Raw genomic sequence first — 22,458 nt, forward strand, 5'->3', positions numbered from 1 at the left:
AAGCAGGTCCTAGGAAATCCACTGCTATAACACTCTCCAGGTTAGCGCTAGCAGTCCTGGAGGAGGTTAGCTCAGGGACAGTCACCGAAGCAGTTTCAAAACAGACAACATCAACAACTGTCTCTTGAGGAACGGTGTGCTGTCTAACACAGGTCAGAGAAGGAAGAACGCCAGAGACAGTTCTTTTCAGAATCGAGGCTGGAAGGACAAACACAGGTTGAGAAACAAAGTCAATTTTCATATAGTCCATAGGTGAACCAACTCGGCAGGCTGACTCAGATTGAACTGGATGGGGAGCCACACAGTCCAGGGACGAAGTAACACCCACAACCGTTTTCACAGCAACAGGTTCAGAGGAGTAGCGAACAGGATCAAGCATGCGTTGCCGTGGGTCACAAAACTTGACCCGATCAAGCAACTCTTTAACGCTTAACCCTAGTCTTTCAGTTAGCTTAGCAAAGGAAGCGACCATCTTGTTACCGCTCACTCGAGAAACTGAATGATTAAACACTGGTTGTGGACCTGACTGGGCACCACTGGACATGTCAAAAGACACAACGGGTTGGCACATGAAACAGTTACTAGAAGGAGCATCAGTTACAGAACACTCAGTCTCAGATGGTTTGGCTGATGATGGTGGTGGTGTGTGGCTGAGTTCAGACTGGAAAACCCCAGAGTGTACAGGCTGGTTAAAACAGTTCTGTGGGGCTGCAATGCTGGTAGCAGTGTGTGGGTGAGTCTGGTGTAGGATAGCTGTCTTAGGTTCAGCTGTCTCTACATGTAACACATTCATATCGGTTAAATCAAAGGACATACTGCGAGCTTTACAAAAATCAGAGGGCTCAAAAACACAAAGGTTGCTAGCAACTGGTGAATGATCCGACACCGAGGTGCCTCGCTGTATAGTGTCTCCAGAGTCCAAACACACAGTGGTGGAGTTATCCGATTCAGGAAACACAATGGCGGGCAAAACAGAGTTACTCACAGTGGTGGAAAAGTCATGAAGTCCGGGTCCAGAAAACTTGGGCTGAGAGTGTGACGCACAGTCACTCTCACCCAGGGATGAAAACTGCTCCGCTGCTCGGGAACGCCGGCGACGTGAACGCCGTTTTCTCCGGGAAGGGGGAGGAGACGAGCCGGACCGCGAATCCTCCAGCGGACCGGGCTGAACGTCCTCCGACTCTTCACACTGGAGAGGCAGCTCCGGGCGGATGCCTACGGTGGAAACGAGGAAGTCCCGGATGTGGGGGTGCAGCGCGCCGAACAGCCACGGGAGTCCGGACACCATCCGCTGTAGACGGACGGCTACGACCTCCCGGTGTTCGTCTCCTGGCAGCACTTCCCACTCCTGACAGTGATATTCCACCGTGTAGATTAAATCCTCCCGGAGCTCAGCGGAGGGGTTGTGAGTTGCTGGGTCCATGTCGTGGTCGTAGTCTTCTGTCATGGTCGGCTGTGTGGCAGGCAGGATGAGGACCCAATCGCAAAACTCACGGACTCAAGGGATGAACTCAAAAGGCAGCTTTATTGCTGACAAGATGACAGGAAAATACAAAACTTAAACTGGGCACAATAAACTAATACTTGGAGAGAGACACAGGGAAATCCACGCAGCATGAGGGAGACTACGACACAGAACTGAGGGAGACGCAGACATAAATACACAGAGGGTTAACGAGGGAAGTGGGAGCACACGGGGAACACAGCTGACACAGATAATCATAACGAGACAGGGCAGGAGTGAACACAACATGACGCATACTGACGAGAGACTGTCAAAGTAAAACAGGAAGTACAGAGGTTCAGACAGGAGGAGAGAGCACGGGGAGAACACAGACATAACAGGCTGGGGAAAACATGGAATAAAACACGAAAGGGGACAAGGGCTCATGAATACATAGAGGGGCACACAGGGGGTGAGAGTCACAAAGGGAAAGCACACAGGGAACCACATAACAGGGCAACTCAGGAAACAGAACCTAAACAGGGAACTGAATACAAAAATACAAGAGAACTAAGAATACTGGGCCAACACGGCCCAGGACCATGACACTTCTCTTCTCTTCTCTTCTCTTCTCTTCTCTTCTCTTCTCTTCTCTTCTCTTCTCTTCTCTGAACTGAACTGAACTGAACTGAACTGAAAACTAACAATATACAAATATCATACAAATATATCTAAATACTGAAGAAGCTTGAACTGAAGCTTCTTCAGTTCAAAGTGAAGAAGCTTCTCAGATGAGAGGTGAAACGTCTTCAAGCAACTTAAAGAAGTCCAGACGCTTTTCTTTGCAAGCTCCTTTGACTACGATGACCTGGATGACTGAGAACCTTCACAGACATATTTTTAGACAATATGTGACTACTAAACTGTGTTCAACAAAAGAAAGGATTAAAGTTGTATTTTATTATAATTCTACAAATCAAAGGAGCTCAGTTACAAAATATATTTATTTAGTATACGTGTAAAAGCCTGTTAATCCGGTTTGTTCCAGTCAATGCAGCTAATTCCTAGCATGTGTTGCTTTGTAGGTTCTTTGAACAAGAACTTAGCCCTTCATTGTGACACTGGTTTCAACTGGCCACACTTTGTTCAAGCAATGACTCAGGCTCTGATGTCACCAAGTGATGCCCTTGTGAAGTAAGTGACAAAGATTTTTTAGTTTTGATTGAAATATACATGGAAATTTTATGCTTTAGAATTGAAGCATGTCTTCTGCTTTTTAAAAACATAATAATCAGTGTAGATAAAGAGATTTACGCTGTTCTGTTACCGTATGTTTGTTAAATAAGTAGCTACAGTGAGCTGCCTGTTTAACAAGCCAACAGGAATTGCTGTCGCACTGCCTTTTTGTAACTAGTAGCCTACAAAAAATGTTTTCTTAATGCGTGCTAGCATAACATGTTTGTCAGCACTTTAGTTTGATTACCATGTTTTTTGTAGTGACAACAACATTTCGTATTACAGTTAAATAGAAACGCTCAATTCTCTCTGTTATTTTTAATGTTACACATGCATTGCTTTCAGGACTTTATAAAGTTGGCATGTTCTGTTTTACTCTTCTGTTTCTCTGTAGCTGGCTCAAAGGATCTGTGAATCTACTGCAACATGTGTATGGTGAAATATATACAAATGAGACAGCTGTATATTTGAAACAGGAAATCAAAGGAGGTGATGCCCTCTCTGATTACCTGATTAATCTGATGTATAACCTGGATGAATTCCTCAGTACAATCTCCAAGCTTCCCAATCAAAACATCACTAACCCAGCTACCATGACTCTAAACATTCATGCCCTGTTAGAGTCCACGGGTTTGTCATCACTTGTTCCTCTGCTCAGCCAAGAGTCTCCGCTTAATGCCTCCACAATCCTTGCTGTAGCCTCCAAACTTGGCAGGTTAAACCAGCATATTTTTACCTTCAATGAAACAGACCCAACCTTGCCTGAACTGGAAAAGCTGATAAGGGAGTTCCTCTCTTTGGAGGGTAACCTCACATTGTATCTCCCAAACATCATGGGACACACTCTGCTTACCTATTCTGATTACTTCCATTCTGATGAAGTGGACAGTCTCATAAAAGCAATTGAGCCTTTCACCAACCAGACCTCAGTGGGTTTTGTAAAAGCCATCATCAGTGCTGTGGAGCAGTTCAAGACAGTGATGGACTCTCCAAATGGTGACCCAACTGAGATCATTCTTGGGTACGTCCGTCAGATTCAAGAGTTTGTGGTTTCCCTCTATAGGCTACGAAAAATTGAACATGTCGTGTTACCAAATGGCCAGTACAGCACGGCTCAAGTCACTGACCTCCACTTGCTTTCCATGGACTTTCTCAACCTCCTCACACCTGAGAGCCTGCAGAACCTCACTCAGGCTGGACCAGATGCTGCCCAGGACATTGTTATCCAGAAATTTGTAGCATTCCTGCCAAAGGAAATCCAAAGTGATGCTGCTCAGTTTCTTCAGGATTTCAAGGCTCTGCAGAGTAATATAACCAAATGCGCAGCAGGCGAGGACTGTCTGGCTGGATTTTCAGAAATCTCTAAATTTCTGGATCAGATATTAGACATGATGTTCACAGCCAATGGGACTGTCACCATCAAAATTGGTCCATTTGGTTTGGGGGATAAAGAATATGAAAACATAGCTTCGTTGGTTTTCTCATTGCTCCTGTCACCAAATGATACTGCCGCTCTGGAAACATTCAAGCAGACCCTCCAATTCATCAAAGTGGTCATGAATACACCAAATGTTACCGTGTCCGATGTCCAGAATGCCCTTACACAGACAAACCTAACCATTGAGGACCTAAATGCTATTGCCGAGCTAGCTGGAGCTTCCAACATAAATAAACTCATGTCAAATATAATCGGGATTGCAAATGTTGAGAGCTGTTTTGAACCCCAGAATGACATCATGGTAACAACCAAGTGTGTTACGGGACTCATAGATATGTTCAGCAGCTTTCTGACACAGGTACCTTCTCTCCATAACAACACAGACATCCTCTCCCTCATCCCTGTAATTGTCAATAAGACTATCAATGACTTCACCCAAGTTAACTTCAACTCCGGTCCTAACATGGTTCTTGTAGACAGCTTGAATCTCACCCTAACTAATATCAAGATGAGCCTAGACCAGAGCCACCTAAACACTCCAGAGATCATGAATGAAATAGAAGTGGTAGAGGGTCTGATACAGTTGATTGCCGACATGCAGCCAGTAAACACCTCCCAAATGACGGACCCTGTGCAAGTCCAGACAGTATATCTAAAGCTTATAGAATGGTACTTGAAACGGCTGGAAAACATCACCAGCGATAGTGCAACCGCAGAGCTCCTTCATCCTTTCTTTTCCATCACACAAATGCAAGTGGCATTACAGCTAGCACAGACAAATTTCTCTTTGTTTGTTAGTGACAAGGTCCAGTTCCTAATAAACAGCCTCCAAGGCCCAATAGATGGCACCGTTGTGACTGAAACTGGCCAGACAGCAATTGAGATTCTTCAGCATCTGTTGGACTTAATAGAGGTCAACCTTGAGTCATGGAATAACACTGAAGGCTCTGAACAGCACTTCGATGCAACCATTCTGCATTCCATGGCGCTCCAAATTAAGCAGTACCTTGGTCTCATTGAGAAGTGGATGACAGAGCCCGATGTCGCATTGCTCCTTAGCAGTATGATCCAATGGAAAAACTCCACCATTGCCACCCCTGTGACAGATCTCCAATACATCCTGCAGACAGTGGAAAATTTTCTCAGTGATGATCAGCTGGCCTACCTTTCCATAATAAACAATATCACAGAGTCTCTAAGCAAAGCTGTTATGGTGGCAGAGCAACAAGGCCTACAGGATGAAAGCTTCATAGCTGCCATTGTAGAAGTAGTGCAACATGTTATACAGATCCCAAACATTACTGTTATCCCACTGTCACAGCAAGATTTTCTGGAAATTGTCCAAGAGTCAGTAAATCTCATTGTCCAACGAAACATGAGCTTCGCTTCAGCTAAAAACATCTCCATCGTCATCCTGGAGAAAGTTGAGAGAATCATCCAACAAACTGTACCAGAAATGGTTGCAGAATACATGCTTGGCTCACTCAAGTTTGTAAAAACATATTTTGAGACCATCTCTGAAGCCAATGGACAAGACAGCCTGAATCAGATGTGAGTTTCGCTACTTTACTGTACACAATTACCATAATTTTGTAACAGAAGGGGCTCGAATGAGTACTCTTTAACAAATATGAATCATTTCAAAATAGCTTTAAGAATATGGATTGCTTTAAAATAACGCCTCACAAAAACTAATATATGATGTATTAAATGTAATAAAGCATTAGATCAGGGGTGTCAAACTCAAATACACAGTGGGCCAAAATTCAAGACTGGAACAAAGTTGCGGGCTAACGTTAATATTTATTGAAAAAAAAACTTCCTCCAGATATAAGAAGGAATCTTTTCTTATGGACTTAAATAAGTTCTGCTGGAAAACTGAATATGGGACAAGCAAAGCTTAATACTAAACAATATATATATTAGCTGTATAATACCAGTAGGCCAGCTCTAATAATAATTTGGTATGGCTTCGCGGGCCAAATGTAATTAGGCTGCGGGCCAAATTTGGCCCGCGGGCCAGAGTTTGACACCTATGCATTAGATGAACTAAAAGCATGCTTTTGATTTACCGGTACTATAAAAAATAAACAAGTGCAGTAAGTATCACTTTGCTTTTCCAGCACCCAAAATTGCTTCAAATTAAAGTTCTTAATATATTTTTAGCTGCAACAGATGTTTTAGTCTATTTTTACTCTACAAAAGTAGTCTGTAGTAATACTCTGCTTTCAACCTATTGCAGTTCTCTGTGAAATTTAACAAATCTGATGTTTAATTTTTCTAAGGAAAATTTATAGGTCTAATTGTAGTTTAGATCTTGTCCAAAAGTTCTCTCTTATATTTTATTTTTATTTTTGTCAAATAAAAAGGTTATTTCAGGTACTAGGGATTTTACATGTACTTCTAATCCTTATTAATGCTCTGAGATAAAAATAAATAAATTAACAGAATGATTGCATGCATGCAGTTCTACTCTATGCAATCATTAGAGAACACAAAGAACATTTGATAAGACTTGTTAAGATCTGAAATCTTGATTTGCTTTGTTTCCTAAGAATTTTCAATGAAATGAAGACGCTGCAGAGCCTCCTGTCACAGCAATCCCCAGTCCAGCCCTACATTTCTGCCCTCATTAACATCACTCAGGTTATCTTGGAGTATGGCCAAGGCAAGTCAGCTTCTTAATACCACTGTAGGTGGACTGCATGTTAAATCCTGATGAAATCTGATTGAGTGGAGGTCATATTGTGCACTTCATCATTCCGGCATTTATGCCAAAAAGCCTAAGAACAAGAGTAGATCAAAGTACCACAATGCTTCTGATATATGTTGTAAGAGTTGGTCGTTCTGCTTGCAGTTCCACATCCACGAGGCCTGATGTGTGAGCACATTTTTTTTTAATGATTTCAGGTAACATGAACCTCTGGGCAGGCTTTGAAAATGCATCAGCACAACAAATCATTCAGCAGGTAAAATGTCTGCACTTTTATTTTTATTTTATTATATGTCCGGTAAAATTAGTTTAACGTACATTTATATATTGAAAACATAACATCTAAAAGTGTTCAATTTAAAAATGACATTTAATTAATAATAATTTTATTAATAATAAAAACATCTCACGGGACTGCACACTTATTGTTGACACTTTTTATTATTAGTTGGGCAAACTTGTGAGCATGTTTTGGCCACTGGTTGCGGAAGGCACTGGCTCACATATGACTGCTCCATCCCTGGAGGCTTTTACTCAACTTGTTCCAGTCCTGGAGACCATATTAACTGGGAATGCAGACCAAGACACATGGAACAAGTAAGTGTAATTATCAGTGTAATGGTAACAATCCAAATGGCTTGTTGTTATACAGCAGTTTGATATTAAATTGCATACCTGATGTGTGTAGGAAGTAATTTTGTTTTACAGTTTACATACACTCATCATGGGCATAAATTTCATGGCACTTTCATGGCTTTTAATAATTTCTTTGAACTGTTGTTTTTCCAGAGTGTAACGATTGTACTGTGTACATTCTTATCCTTTTGATAAGAATCTTTGATTAACTTTGAAAAACAGGAACTGGGTGCACAAGATTGAATAAATATATATTTATTTCTATTGTCCATTTAACCCCAGTAATATTTTTGTTAAATGTGCCTTGGGAAGTTGCACCTCAACCAAATTTTAGTAGCAATCAATAAGCTTCTGGTCATAATTCTGGCTGGATATTTAACCACCTATCTTGGCAGAATTGGCAGAGTTCATTCAAATTGATGGCAGCAGCCTAATGTTATCCTGTTTTATTCATTCCAAAAACAATTTTTTTGTTTGGCATCATTCAACTTTTGGAGCATCAAAGATTTTGAAGGTAGTCCTCCTTCTTCATTATTCCATCTGTTTTGTTTAATGTATCAGTAGCAAAACCCCCATGATCCTATCACCAATATGCTTGAAAGCTGATAAAGATTTCTTAGGTTAGAAAACCTTTCTTTTACTACTCCAAACCCATTTAATGTTGGGGTGTCCAAATAGCTTGTGTGACCATAAAACATTTCTTTAGAAGGCATTTGACTTTTTCATTTGGGCAGCAACAGATTTCAAGATGTGTCAGTCCATGGCAATATAAATCTGGCTTCACTGTGGATAGTGATGTGGTTTCCAGTTCATGGCAGCCTTGAGTATTGGGGGTTTCCAGATTGATCTTTGAATCTGCACTTGTTTATATATGTAACAGTTCAAAGAAATCATTAAAAGCCCCAAATTACCCTGATGCCCACGATAATTTGACAGTAATTGTAACTTGCTTCACAGTAAAGACTGCCGCTCTGTTCTGTGATTACCCTAAACCATACCTAATATGTTACTAATTTGTTACAGGCTTGAACAGATGCTGGGAACCCTGTTGTCCACCCTTGAAGGAACAGAGTTATTGGACAATTTAATGTCTGTTATCCCACAGTTTGAAAAAATGGTTGGAACTTTAGTGGAGAACATCCAAGCTGGAAATGGTGAGAATGTTAAGGAAGAACATATAGTGCCAGCTTTACTTTTATTTACTTGTTCTTTAGACACAACTTATGACTAATGCAGCACATGCCAAGTAAGAGATAGTCATTTCCTGATATGTCTGCCACTTTTACTAATGTGCTGTATTGCTGCTGTTTTGTTTTGTTTTTTCAAAACTTGTGGGTCAAGCCATTTTGTCTTCTTCTTTTCAGTGATGATACAAAGCCTTCAAATTCCCATCCTGAACCTGATGAGAGAAGCTGCACAGTCTTTGAACAACACTCATTACAATTTTTCTGAAGTCCTGGAAAATTTTCAGGTTGCCATTGAAAGCACAGTGCGGGCGGCTCAGCAGGTCAGTGTTCTTGAAAGAATGCTTTTTAGACTTGCTGTATCATTCGTGCAAGTGTCTCCCTAGTCATCTGCCGGTATCTCATTTATGGAAATGTTTGCATGTGTATGTGTGTGCGTAATTGCACACAGCAATGTCTGTCTTCCTTCCTTCATCCTTGACAGAAGTTAAAACAGTGAGGCTGTGAGGTTTTTCTCTCTCTCTCGCTTCTTCTCTGTTCCGCTTCTCTGCATCAGAATTTGTTGAGTTATTTAACTTTCGTCAGAGTTAGACAGATGTAGACAGACAAGATTCTGATGCGATGACGCAGAAAACATTTAGCTATGGCTAACATCAGGGTAGAGTTGTTGACTATATATAAGCTTTGATATTTTTTCTTTTGTTATTTATGCCAGGTAGGCATTATATAGTCTTGCTGAACCACAAAATAACACACACAATAACAACTTGTCAGCGTATGACCCCCAAACTCGACTTCTAAGTCTTATAGTATATACTGGCCAGTTGATAATATCAACATATTTTGCCTAATCCAAGATACCTGTATCAGAATTGGTCTTTTTTAAAATGTTTTTTCAGCCTTGACTGAGAGATATTTGAAACACATAACTTGATTCATTGCAGGACAACTACTGTTGCGCTTGTTTGCAATGTGCTGCTCTCTTAAACTGGTGTGGCAGTAATGACTTGCCTTTTGAAAGCTGTATGTATATACTGATATCACTTAAATATCTATTGAGTTAATATGTTGATATAGCATTTCTAGCAGCTCTGTAAGCTTACTTAAATTAGTAGACTAAAATAAGCTAAAGGGGTAGTTTAACTTAATGTAACTTGAAAACAGCTAACAAGGAGAGAGGATACCTTTATCCATAGGTAACATCTCAAAAGCTCACAAATTGACATAAATTACAAACCATAAAATCACAAGATTATATTAAGCACATCTGCTGCTGACTTATTGACTGTACAGAAACAAGTATTGGTGTGTTGTTAATGCTTTCCTGGCATCAGTGCATATTTATGTATTCATATCATGTTAATTCCTGAAAATGCTACTGTTAGATTTGTTATTATAGCCTACCTTAACATTAATCCCTGTAATAGACTTTTGACGTGACAGAAACAGTTGCTGCTTTGTAAATACATTTTTTTTTAAAGAGCAGCTTGCTTGTGGGTGTGTACCAGTCTATTAAAAGTGAAAATATCTGTGTGAGACTTCTGACCTTTTCCTCATTTCTTCATCTTAGTAACTGAACAGGTTTTTTCCAGTGCTTATGAAACACGTGACACATGTTTTTGTTTTGTTATAGGCTAATGGCACCTTGGAGTGCAGTGAAGTTCTCAAAGTGTGGGAGACAGTCAGTGAGGCTGCAGGGTTAAGCCCTAACACCATGGCTGTGTGGTGCAACATCAGCCTGAAGCCTGTTTTGGAGGCCTATGCTTCCGCACAGAATCTCTACTCCCAAATGAACATGAGTGTAAGTGTAAAAATGTCAAATTAAGTACTACTTAATTTCACTTGATAGTAAAATATATACCGCATTCACACTTGCAAGTACAATTAACAGTTTTACCACTTGGGGTCAGTGTTGACGCACGGAGAAAGTTATTGATTGCTAATGGTCCCTCTCTGCTCTATGTTGTCTTTAAAGCAGATGATGGGACCAACCAATGTGAGCGACACAGCTGCTAGGATTGTAGAAACTGTAAAGTCACTCTACCAAGTCAACATTAACAACGTAATTGTGATAAATCAGTTTGTCATGAATTTCTCCAACCACATCTCAATGCTGGTAGAGCAGTCTATGAGTCCTGAGGAACAGCTTTACTGGCAAAACCAGCTCCAAGACATGCAGTTGCAAAACAGGTGAGCTACAGTCAGATAATTTCACTGCTATGTGCAGTGACCATGGTTTGCTATGTTTTAGAGGAAATGTTTTTTATGGTCAAAATGGTCAATCCATCGAATCACTAAGTGACTGTTGATGAGACATCACATCTAGCTGCATTTAGACTTTCAAAACTTACTTGAGGAGCAAACTGTTTTTATGACCACAGCAAGTATGAGGAATGAGAATCGTGTCATAGTTTTAAGAGTAATCCAAGCTTTCAGTAGATCACAATCGCAAGATACAATCATAACAAAATGTCGTACAGCCACGTTAGAAACCCCCTGAACATGGTATCTGAATGTGGAAATGTTCTTTACATTCCCACTAAATTCTGTTAACAGTCAATTAAATTTTTATAAAGAACCACAGAAAATGACTCACCTATAGTATACATGAACTCACCATGAACTTGCCACTCCATTTGGTATAACAGCATTATCCACGATGCTCCAGTCAAACCAATTTGATTCATACGTAATTACACAAGGATGTGAAGTGATCACATTTGCATTGAACTTGATTAATTTAATGCAAGCCTGCCCGAAAACTGGCAGGCTTGCACAGATAGCGGCTTAACTACAATTCAGCTAGCCGAGACATCCTCTTAAAATTGATTTCCATTTATATGCCAGCTGCTATAATGAGACCAGCGTGGTGATAAGGATCACATTTTGCATATCGCAGGGAATCAGTCAGGTCTTACTACATAAGTCATAGATCAGTGATCACAGTGGAAACACTCTACAGTCTTTTTCATCAAAGATGAAATGGGAAAAGGCTGATGAAGAGGAAATATGTCTTCTTTCTAAATCTGAATGTTATATCTAATCATAGTATTGAAAAGACCAATTCAAAAATCCGTTTCATTATATTCAGTGAGTATTTTGGCTTTCCAATAATCTCCAGATTTTGAACTCATGTTTATATTTTTTACATGAGACAGCTTACAGAGTCACAGTCACATAGACCATGTTTGATGTACTGTGCTGCTTAACCTGACATTCAGCCAAATTCTTTATTCTACAGTTTGTCTTCCATCAAAATGCTCTCAGATGAATTGCATAATGTGGCCCCCGCCTTGCAGCCCTACATGGAAGCTCTTGTGAACGCTACAGGCTACATCCTGGACAACTATCAACTACTTCAACAGAGCACATCAGCCGAGGAGCTCCTCAAAGAAGCAGCAATGCGCTTCCTTTCCTCTGCAAACATCTCCTCTTATGATATCTTCTCCATCCCAGCAGGGAACACAACTGCATCTCTTTACGACTTGACAACAGAAGTTATCAGACTGATGATTAACATTAAGGTATTTGGTGATGATCCTATGATTTACCAAGTCTTGGAGGAATTTTTGAGATCCAATGACACAAAATTGATAGCAGAGAAGGTGGCCGAGTTGTCTATGTGGTTACACTCCACCGAAGCATCTGGGCTAGACCTGCTGAGTGAGGCTCTGTTCAGATCCTATGACATCGTAAGGCCTGTCTTGTCTGCCCTGGCCAAGATGAACACAGACATGCAAGCAACGGTAGAGCTCCTGGAAGACTTAGTAGGAAACGTTATTGCTATGTTTAGGCAGTTGGTAAGCACCGGTAATGTTCCAGACCCAATGGTCCAACATTTGAGTGACTCAGAAATGACAGACGGTTACCACACACATTTGGTCAGACGCAGACGTGATGCCTCATTAATGATGACAACAGACCCGATGAATGACTTCATAGACCTGTTCTACATTGACTACCCAACCATGTTCAAAGCTCTGGCTGTCCCTCCTACAACACCAGAAATTATGGAAACAGCCCATGTGTTCTTTGCCAATCCCGATTTGAGCGTTGTGATGAAGGGAGCTACAAGTGGCATGCAGTGGGGCTTGAATGCCTCTCGAGAAGAGACCATTGATGCTGCACTTGGGGTACTCTCCTTCCTCACTCTCCCTGACGTCTTTGAAAAGTAAGTGTTATTTTTATGTCCTTCATTACAGCTTAAGGTGTGACAAAAAAGAATGTATCTTGTGCACTATGTATGGTGAGATCTATATTTGTTCTAGCTTCTAGAAACTTTCAATTTAGTTTGTTTGCCTTATAGTCAACTATTTTAAAAGCCTCTGTTTAACAAACAGTCCTTCCTATTTCCTGTAGGTCGTCAATGGATCTCCTCAAGAATGTGGTGGATATGCTTCCCGATGCCTTACCATACTCCGCTGTGATTAAAAGTTTCACCAGAGCACTAGCCAATGAATCTCAAGGTAACTCAAGGGCTCAGTTCTTTTTGACCCAATCTGGACATTTACAGTCTTCTTTGTCCAAGAGGAGCATTATGATGAGAAATGCACATTTATTAGTTAAACTAAAGTGACTTTACAATTCTGACTCCAGAGTGAATCTCCTTTTATCCATGCTAAGTCTAATTGTTGCCATGCTGTCAAGCTCACGCTGATGCTTCAGCTTGTATTTACATACCTGCTGGGAAGGTATGTACATATAAGCAACAATCTGCTATTTAGAGCAATGCCACCCTTTTCTTCAGCTTTTATAGCTTTTGCGAGACCACAGCAAGACGAGAATATATTTTGCCAATGCTGTTGCTATTGTATACATGATTAAAGTATTGCAAAATTAATTCTGGAGATATGAGGAATAAGACTTCACACCAGCTTAGCTTGAGCTCCCAAAGAGCCCAAGGCCATATGGCCATTCTCCAGCAGAAAGCCACTCAGCACCTTTTTAAATCTCATTAGCAAAGTAGAATTCAATCACTTATCCTGTCCGCCCTCGCTAAACGTCTCCCCTCGCACTCGCACAAGTGGACATCTATGACCTCCTTTTAATTTGCATCTGTGCTTGTGTGATAATGTTTTTAGTGCATAGAATCACTTTGTAAGCAGCAGCAGCTTCACTTCTCTGCAGCCCTACTCATATTTACTCATACACACACACACACACACAGATGCACTCACACACAGTGCACTGTTGTAATTGCAAAGGCCTGTAGATGTTTAGCAGCCTGAGATTAAACATCAACATTGTCTAATTTTAGACTAATTAAATATTCTGTCATCATATCTTGCTGCCTGAGGTGGTGCCTTTCTTAGGGCTTGTCAGATGTGTTTTAATGCACGACAGCATCTAGTACTGCTGGCCCTTCTGGCCCCATCAGTCTAGTACAGGGTTTCACTTTAAGCACATCATTTGCTGCTTGCTGCCTGATGACGATGCCCCGTAATGGTGCAAGTTGTAATGAAGCCCAGTGGGATGTCATGTTATTCTGTCACCTTACAGACCTTACTCCCTAAGACTACAAACTCTAATAGCATCCCTCTCACTTTCATTTTCCCCTTCCCATTCTCGCTTTCTCTCTCTCACTCACTGTTCACAGAGAACCTGATGCTCGTGCAGCAGATCATCAAAACAGCTAGTCAGCTTTTCCAGACCCTCCCAACAGACCCACAGTTTAAAGAAAATCTAGACCTCCTGAGATACCTGGTTTGTGACTTAATTACTCTGATTGCACACATTTATCATTAAAACAAAATGTAAAATAATAACTCACAACTGAAAATTACAGATGCTCGCTGCTTCAAAAAGCAAAACAAGTGTCTAGGTTCTTTCTTATAATTTAGAGATTAAGATCGTATATGAGAAATTGGTAACACGATTAAAAAGTTGTTACTATACTTGAGATTCCCAGGGTTTTATTCCTTTTACATTGTGGAAAATACTTGAATATAATAGGTTGCATTGTGTGCTACCAATTAATAATTTTTATTTGCTTGGAAAACTTGGCATGCCAAATTTGTTCCTGCTGCACGTTCCATTAGCTAACCCTGGTTATGTGATAGCTTGTAATTCAAAACCTGGTTGAGAATCCTAATTACACTAACTAAAAGGTAATTATGAGGTAAGTCATAATTATACATGCTGTTACATCCCGAAGATGAGGTGGAAGCAGTGTGTTTACATGGAAAACACTGTGTGGGTTTTTATATATTTTACTAACAGATGATTTAATTAGAACTACTTAAAATGTATATCCTTTTGTTATTGCAGACCTCACACATATAGTCTCACTTGCGCTGTATATACCTATGGAAATATAGTTTTTAATTTGATTCTTTATTTAGCTGAAGCCTACCTTCCCAGATAGACCTGTGCAAACTTATTAAACTGCTGAGTTTAATAAGAAGCCACAGCATTGACATCAGTATTCCACAAAAATAGCACTGAAACACTTTGAACAAGCCCTGTTTTTTTAAGGCTAATAGTGAAGCTATCTCAAATGAATATCACAGCAAAACGGGTAATAGACACGCCTGTCCACCATGTACATTTCACACTTGCCTCTCCAAAGTGTGAAATGTACACGTATGCAGAAGTTGCAGTAAAGCAGAGGGAGTTTTTTTTTTTTCAAGCAAACATGAAAATAATCATACTAAAGGGTTTAAACAGACATGAAAATCAAACTCGTCATTGCACTTCATAATGTGACTGATTTCTTACAGGTGTGTTTGTTAGAGGATACAGAGACTGTACACCTCCTGATGCAGAGCCTCAACATAGAGTCCGGTCAGCTTTGTCACACTTTCTTGCCCAGCCTAGAGGTCATAATTGAGGGTCTGGTGATGAACACAACATCTCTGGTTGATATCTTCTATCAAACTGTAATTGGGGACCCCAGGAGCTACAATGTCCACACAGACTGGTACAAAGATGTCATCATACTTCTAAGTTTTTATTTCAACGGTTTTCCTAGCAGAGAGTAGCACTTTCTTCAAAGAAAGCTGCTTTTGCAATTGACTAGTGGTTTATCTACCATTTAATTTCCAAAACACGTTGTATCACTGAATTGTCCAAGCTCTGTTTGGATAGTATTGAGGTCTGGAAAATTACATTTATATATATATATTTGTATATTTTCATTTATTGCTCAAATTGGGTTTGTCTGTTTTCTGTTTGTGATAACAGGTCTAGTGTGCTGAGCCAAAATCTGGGCTTTAACATCAGCAGCGTGAGCTCTCTCAACATTAACGGCACTTCCTCAAGTGAGATATTTCTTTATGTTGCAATAGTTTAAGAATTTTGCACCTTAAAATTTTTTATATGGAAGAAGGAAAGTTTCTAAGTAAAATTATATATACATTTTGTCCTAAATTAGGCGTATTGTGACCGAGAAGTATATTTCGAACTGTCAGAATTAAAAATGTAAACTTTTAGTCATGTATTATTATTTGTTTCTTCCTTGTAGATATTAAACAAAATACTAATTTTAGCTCACCCTTCGCTCATTTCCATCTGATGCCACCACTTTGTCTTTCCGTTGACCAATTTTTCCACTGTTCGTATTTGTTGCTCGTGTAAACATCAAACCCACCATCTCACTGAGTGTGACTGGCTTGAAACCAGGTCTATATTTTTAAACATGTTTTTTTCAAAATATTTAAAAACATCTACGAGGAATTGTGAGGCTCCTGCATTGATTAGACAGTGCCTGTGTTCCTCTGGATGTAGAGTCGGTTGTCTGCCAGTCAGAAATAGTTGGAGTTCAACCCCTGGCTTCCCCAGTCTGTCAAAGGGTCTTTGGGCAAGATCCTCAAGCTGCATATTTCTCAAATTGCATGTGATTGTTAGTAAAATGGGCTTAAAGACATTCAATAAAATCACCATATAAATGTGTGCGTGACATTCTGGGCCTTTGAGTATTTTAGATTCATTGTTTATAGATAAGCATATTTTAGAGGCAAATCAAATAATGTAAAATAAATTTTAATGAACAATTTGTAACTTTCAAAATCTATTTGTAATTTTAACTCTTAGAAAAATATACAGAAACAGAAGGAATCAACTGGCAATAATTGATCTGTTTTCACTTGACATTTTTTCACAGGAGTGATGACATTTGGTGAGATTCTGAAGAATAAAACAGCTTTTGTTCTGGACGTGCAGCAGTACATGGATTTGGATCCAGCAACTCTTGACCTCCTAATGAACAGCACGCTCTCAAACAACAATCTAGTGGTAAGCAAAGACAGCTTGTGTCACTGTTCAGTAAATTTGAATACACACAACATTGAGTCTATAAAAAAATCCAGAGTCGGTAAGACTGCTTCAAAATACCACAGCTTTAATATAGCTTTGCTTTTTAATTATTTTATACAGTACATTTACAACAAAGCTTAAAAACAGGTTGTATCTTTAATGTTGTAGGGAACATTGCAAGCCTAATGAAAATTACTCAGTGACTGGTCACTGTATTTAGAAGGTTTCTCTCAAGCAGACGTACAGCAGAGCAGAATAAAAGGCTGCTTTCTTAATGTCTTTGACTGTGTAATGCAGATTATGTAAAAAAAAAAAACTACAAAGAAATCACTTAAATGGAGTTTAGCCAGCAGGAGGCAAAACATGCCTGTCTGCGCATACATAGGTGAGTAAACTGACAAAATAGACTACTAAGTGGCTGCCAGTGACATTTGTGACTTGCTCATCCTTTGAATTGGAGCAAACTCATTTCCATGATTGTGAACATCTTTAGTGCGGTTTAAGCATCTTTCAGGCTTTCACCTTCACGAAGCCTCATAGTATTTTTTCTCTATACAAAACTAATGTTAATAAGTATGCTAGACAGTGTCTTTTTTATTCATTTATTTTTACTAAATGGGACAGAACTCACACCCACTATGTTTCCAAATGCCTCACCAGTACAGGGATTTGAAAGTCGGCTGCCCACAGAGACCTCAGTTAAACAGTGTGGAAATGCAAATTTGTTATTGATGATATATATGTGCTACAAGGCCTGTATTTTTGTGCATGACATGCCTCCTTCCTTCTGCTCCCCTGTTGGTCATATAGGCTGGTTCTTTAACTCTCTTCATGTTTTTTGGAACAGATCCTGTCCTGGCTGGTGAACCTGCGTCACTGCCCCTCCACACCACTCGCAAACATGGAAGAGGCTGATCTGATGAAGACCTTCTGCTCTCTGTCTGTTGAACAGTGGTACACATTGTCACTGCTGATGACTCGACATCTAAACGTTGAACAAGTGTTATACAAAGTAAGGCTTTAAGTCTATTGTTAATAATTGTTATGTAAAAAACCACAAACTCACACAGGGACACACAGACACGGATACACACACAAAAAAATGTGGGAGTTCTGTCACGGCACATAAATGTGTCTTCAACAAAGAAATTGTTTTTGTTGGGCAGTCACAAAACACGTTTTTCCAGGGTGTGTTTGTTTGAGCAACGTGAGCCAGAAAAAAGGCCTTTGTACAAGAAAATGTTTGTTTACTAGACAAACCCTTTTTCCCCAATACACACCCATGGCAGAAAACTCATACAAGGCTCAACAAAGTGTAGGCCAGTAAAGGTTAAATGCAGCATTTTATCTGTTTGACCATGAAAGCTCATTTTAGTTACTTACAAAATTTGTTTTATTTCATGATATCTAATTTTTGATTGTGTCTTTTACTCCTGATATAAAACTTGTTAAAGATGCACAACCTCGGCTTACATGAAACTTTCCCCTGTGGGTTTTGGTGACACGATAGTAGCCAATCACCGAAATGAGTTATTTGTTGGGTGTTATACTGTAGTGGTAGACCGATGTTTTCAAAACCCTGTAAATTATTAAAGACAAGAGAGGCAAAAAAGTGTAACAGTGATTAAAGTGTGTTTAAATGTTTTTTTTCTTTCAGATGGTTTTGTCTGACGACATACAGGCCGTGGTGGGAATCATGGTTTGGGTGACTGAGGCTATAACAGACATGATGGACAAGATGCTTCCTGCCATTAACCAACTGCAAATATACCTGAACAACATCAAAAACCTCAACCTGACAGCCAACAACCATTTTAGCCAAGTGAGTTCTTTTAACTGCTCCACCTTTACTGCTCTTTATCAATAATATATTCATGTTTGTGAGATCACTCAAACTTACACCTAGCCCAAGCAAACAATGTGAATGATTCAGTTCTCTGCTGCATTCACAGTACTGAATCAGATAGTAAGTAACAGCATCATGGTTTGTTTTTTAGCCACATCCAGTGAGGGAGCGGAGGTCCACCACTTCCAGCGCAGGATCATTCGTTACCCTTTCTCGAGCGCTGTGCAGCCATGGCATCAAGGTTCTTTTTGGAATCTCCAAGCTGCCCCTCGTCTCAGATTCGGACCCTTCCTTTACCAACAACCCACAGAGGGAGGAGATGATTGAGAGGTTCAAGATACCACGGAATGCCAGTATGTTCTGAAGGGAATAGATTTTAAAATGGAACTCTGTCACCTCTGCATTCATGTATATTTGCTCTTGATTCACACAGTTCCATTACAATTTTTTTTTTTTTTTTAAGTTTAAAACAAGGATATCTCGCTAAAGTGCACAATTTCAGTAACTGTGACACTTTTCAACAAGTGGAGAGCAATTCTAGCCAGTTGTTGAAAAGCTGTTATAAAATTTGGAGCTCCTGTGACTTTGCATGTCGGGCAAAAAAAGCCTCCTCCACTTTAGAATGCTGTATATTTGATCTGCTCCTCTTTTGTGTCTTTGTGTAGCTCCCTTCTGTATGAACATGTACCTGGACATGGTCAACACCACAGGAGGAGCTATTGCCTGGGCCTTCCTCAAGCCAATGCTGATGGGACAAATCCTGTACACACCCGATACACCCAGCACACGAGCCATAATAGAGAAGGTATATAATATAAAAGAACAAATGCATCTAAAGTCAGCTCTTGTGCTCCATGCACACAACAATAGACTGACGGATTGAGTTTAGTGGGAACCTTGCTGACTGACAGTATTGTGCTGCTTTGCTGTTTAAACTAATTATGTACTCACCTGCCAGCAGCTGCGAGATCATGGCTGGCCCTGTGTATAGTCATCTCCACTTTATTTTCTGATCCGTTGTCCTTGTTTTTCACTTCAAACATTTTAACTGGGGATTAGCGACTCCGTGACCTTCACGAAGTTTATGTTCTAATCCTTCAAAATCCCTCATCTGAGGCCTTTTTTTTAACTAGAGTTATTATCACTGCTATTTCTAGATATTTTTTTATTTAGTTGATTTTAATTTTTTAATATTCATTCACCCCCAGTTGCATGTAGCAAACAAGAAATATTTAAATTTGACAAGATACACACTTATTTGTAGGCATCGCCATCTCCAGCTGTAGTTCTGTTTTGAGCGAGTTTGACTTTGTTTTTTTGTACACTGCTACCTTCACAGCTTCATACACATAACCAACTATTTTACATGTTCTTGTCTGTCCTATCACTGCTCAGGCCAATGCCACCTTGCAAGATTTTGCAAATGCAAGGCAATATTCAGAAGACTGGATAAAATCCTCCAAGTACCTCGTTACGTCTGCGAACACACTCAAAAAGACTTTGCCAATGCTGGAGGTATGAAAACTCAAAAACGTCGTCCTTGTATCTGATTATTCTAGCTGGCTTGCTGTCATATGAAAATATAGAGATAAACTATGCAGTGGTCTTCAACGAGTTTCTGCAGCTGAATCTTGATTTCGTCTTTTCCACTCTCTCTACCTTCTGCAGAATTCCCTTGGCAATCCCTTTGTGAAGAACTTCATTCAGATGCAGACAGGCATCAATGTAGACAGAATGCAGGAGACACTCAGCAGCTTCTGTAAGTGAGCATTTGAAGGTCTTACTTTTGTAAGCTGCATATACCACGTTTACCTTTACATTCCCATCTCGCTTATTACTGGTAAAATATCCACACTTCCATAGAAGAGGTGAAAGATGAGACTTTACAGGAAGCATTCGATTTATTTCTGCGTGGATTTCTTAAGCTGTTTCTTCTTGAGTCACTCATTTTTTCCCAGGTGTGACATTCACATACATGTACACTTAATTTGATCACTTGTATTGTCAGACTGTGTCTTTTTGAGTTACCATATAATAAGGCAGAGCATTGCCTGGAAGAGGCAAATAGTTGCTTCTGTTGGCTGGCATAAAAATTTTATTAATGTTAGTGCATTGTTACAGCCAATGTGTTATAACCCACCACTTTGATAATTACATGGTACGAATAAATTATTCCTCCTTTATTATCAAATGTACTCCACAATTACCACATTATTTCTGAGCTGCGATGTAAAGTGGTGCACTCTATTGCCATCAAAGATAAAACTGCACCTGGAGTTTTAATCCTGTCACTAAACTTCTAAATCTCATTCTTTTCAAAGCTAACATGACGCTGATGCTGGAGACGAACAAAGAGATAGTGGATCACATCAACACCTTATCCACCTTGATGGTTGACATCTCTTCCTGTATCAAGTTTGACCGATACCGTGGCTTTGACTCTGCCGACGAGCTCAACAGTGCAGCGCAGGAACTTGCCAAAAACCGTGATCTCTATGCAAGTGAGTAAAAATGAGTTGAATCTCTGTGTGAAAGGATGAGATCTACCAGACTATGTCACGTGTATCTAGGACCAGCAGTGGTTTCTAATCTGCTTGAGTGAAAGTTAATTTCAGTTGATCTAAAATTCCTTAACAGATGAAATTATGTGTATGAGAACACAACTGACCTAGAACAGTGTAATGCTGTAGAAAAGAACTGTGATATCACCTTAATAATAGGGGAAATTCCAATGAGTCACCCATTAGGCTCAGAATACCAAATGACTACAGCTCACTTTTACAGCCACTCAGGTTGTTATTGTGCCTTTCACGGCCTTTTCTCAAATAGTTTCTGGGTTAGACACTAGTGCTTTCTCTAAAGGCTGTTGATAATGTATTAAGATGAGATAGATACAAGGGATGTGACCCTGCAACTTTGTATTTAGGGTAATGAATTACGAAGTTAGTTGGGTAACCTAACAGTGAGGTTGTACAATCTGCCCTTCAGGTGTGATCTTCAAGCTTCCCAAAGATGCAGACTCATCCAGAAACAAGCGTGAGGCCACAACCTCTCTGCCTCCCGAAGTCAGCTACACTATCCGCATGCATATGGACAATGTAATGCGGACTGACAGAGCCCGGAACCCGTTTTTTGTCAAGGAGCCGTACATCTCAGCCAGAAACACAATGCGCTACAACCGGGGATTCATCTACCTACAGGAGAGCATTGACCGAGCTATCATTGAGACACAGACGGGACAGAAAGCCAAAGAGACAGCCGTGCAGCTGCAGCCATTCCCATATCCGTGCTATCACCGGGATGAGTGAGTTCCATAAATCATGCATTAATTTTCACATAAAATTTGGTAGATAGATATATGTATGTATCTAGTCCAAAGTTTTTTTGGCATCAATATGCCACATTTTGTCCAATAGATCATGCTCAAACCTAATATGTATGCTTGCACTTGCCTTCAAGTGTGACATAAGATACTCCTGATATCTCTTACAAGAAGAATGAGCAGGCCACAAACTCAGCTGGCTGCCTTGTGACCAGCTATAAGATGTAGTGATCGTTGCTTTTCCCTCATTCTGATTTATTACTCAGTTGCACAATTTCTGATATGATAGCTGTGAAATATGGATATTAAATCTGTACAATGGCAAGTACTAAAAGCCTGTCTATGAGGCTCCAGATATGACTGTCAATAAAATAAAAATACAGTAG

At 39.9% G+C, this 22,458-nt stretch overlaps 1 protein-coding gene across 2 annotated transcripts in view; it reads left to right on the plus strand.

The window, feature by feature from the left end:
• The window catches only part of abca12 (ATP-binding cassette, sub-family A (ABC1), member 12), a 74,223-nt gene that overhangs the window by 24,153 nt on the left and 27,612 nt on the right, over positions 1-22,458 (plus strand). Inside the window, exons 18-40 of one of the 2 annotated variants that reach the window (XM_085374977.1) lie at positions 2,530-2,638; positions 3,075-5,669; positions 6,674-6,786; positions 7,029-7,087; positions 7,280-7,428; positions 8,491-8,621; positions 8,832-8,974; positions 10,285-10,452; positions 10,627-10,841; positions 11,893-12,822; positions 13,011-13,117; positions 14,248-14,354; positions 15,371-15,570; positions 15,834-15,910; positions 16,753-16,883; positions 17,752-17,916; positions 18,562-18,726; positions 18,902-19,103; positions 19,416-19,555; positions 20,146-20,265; positions 20,419-20,509; positions 21,072-21,251; positions 21,739-22,054. In XM_085374977.1, the coding sequence (XP_085231103.1) occupies positions 2,530-2,638; positions 3,075-5,669; positions 6,674-6,786; positions 7,029-7,087; positions 7,280-7,428; positions 8,491-8,621; positions 8,832-8,974; positions 10,285-10,452; positions 10,627-10,841; positions 11,893-12,822; positions 13,011-13,117; positions 14,248-14,354; positions 15,371-15,570; positions 15,834-15,910; positions 16,753-16,883; positions 17,752-17,916; positions 18,562-18,726; positions 18,902-19,103; positions 19,416-19,555; positions 20,146-20,265; positions 20,419-20,509; positions 21,072-21,251; positions 21,739-22,054 (6,613 nt within the window). The remainder of the gene's footprint in view (positions 1-2,529; positions 2,639-3,074; positions 5,670-6,673; positions 6,787-7,028; positions 7,088-7,279; positions 7,429-8,490; positions 8,622-8,831; positions 8,975-10,284; positions 10,453-10,626; positions 10,842-11,892; positions 12,823-13,010; positions 13,118-14,247; positions 14,355-15,370; positions 15,571-15,833; positions 15,911-16,752; positions 16,884-17,751; positions 17,917-18,561; positions 18,727-18,901; positions 19,104-19,415; positions 19,556-20,145; positions 20,266-20,418; positions 20,510-21,071; positions 21,252-21,738; positions 22,055-22,458) is intronic. The other variant, XM_085374978.1, reaches the window with a different exon arrangement.

The sequence above is a fragment of the Diplotaxodon limnothrissa genome, linkage group LG16, assembly GCF_057381915.1.
Source record: "Diplotaxodon limnothrissa isolate DT_005_m linkage group LG16, D_limnothrissa_male_GT1.1, whole genome shotgun sequence".
Taxonomy (NCBI): domain Eukaryota; kingdom Metazoa; phylum Chordata; class Actinopteri; order Cichliformes; family Cichlidae; genus Diplotaxodon; species Diplotaxodon limnothrissa.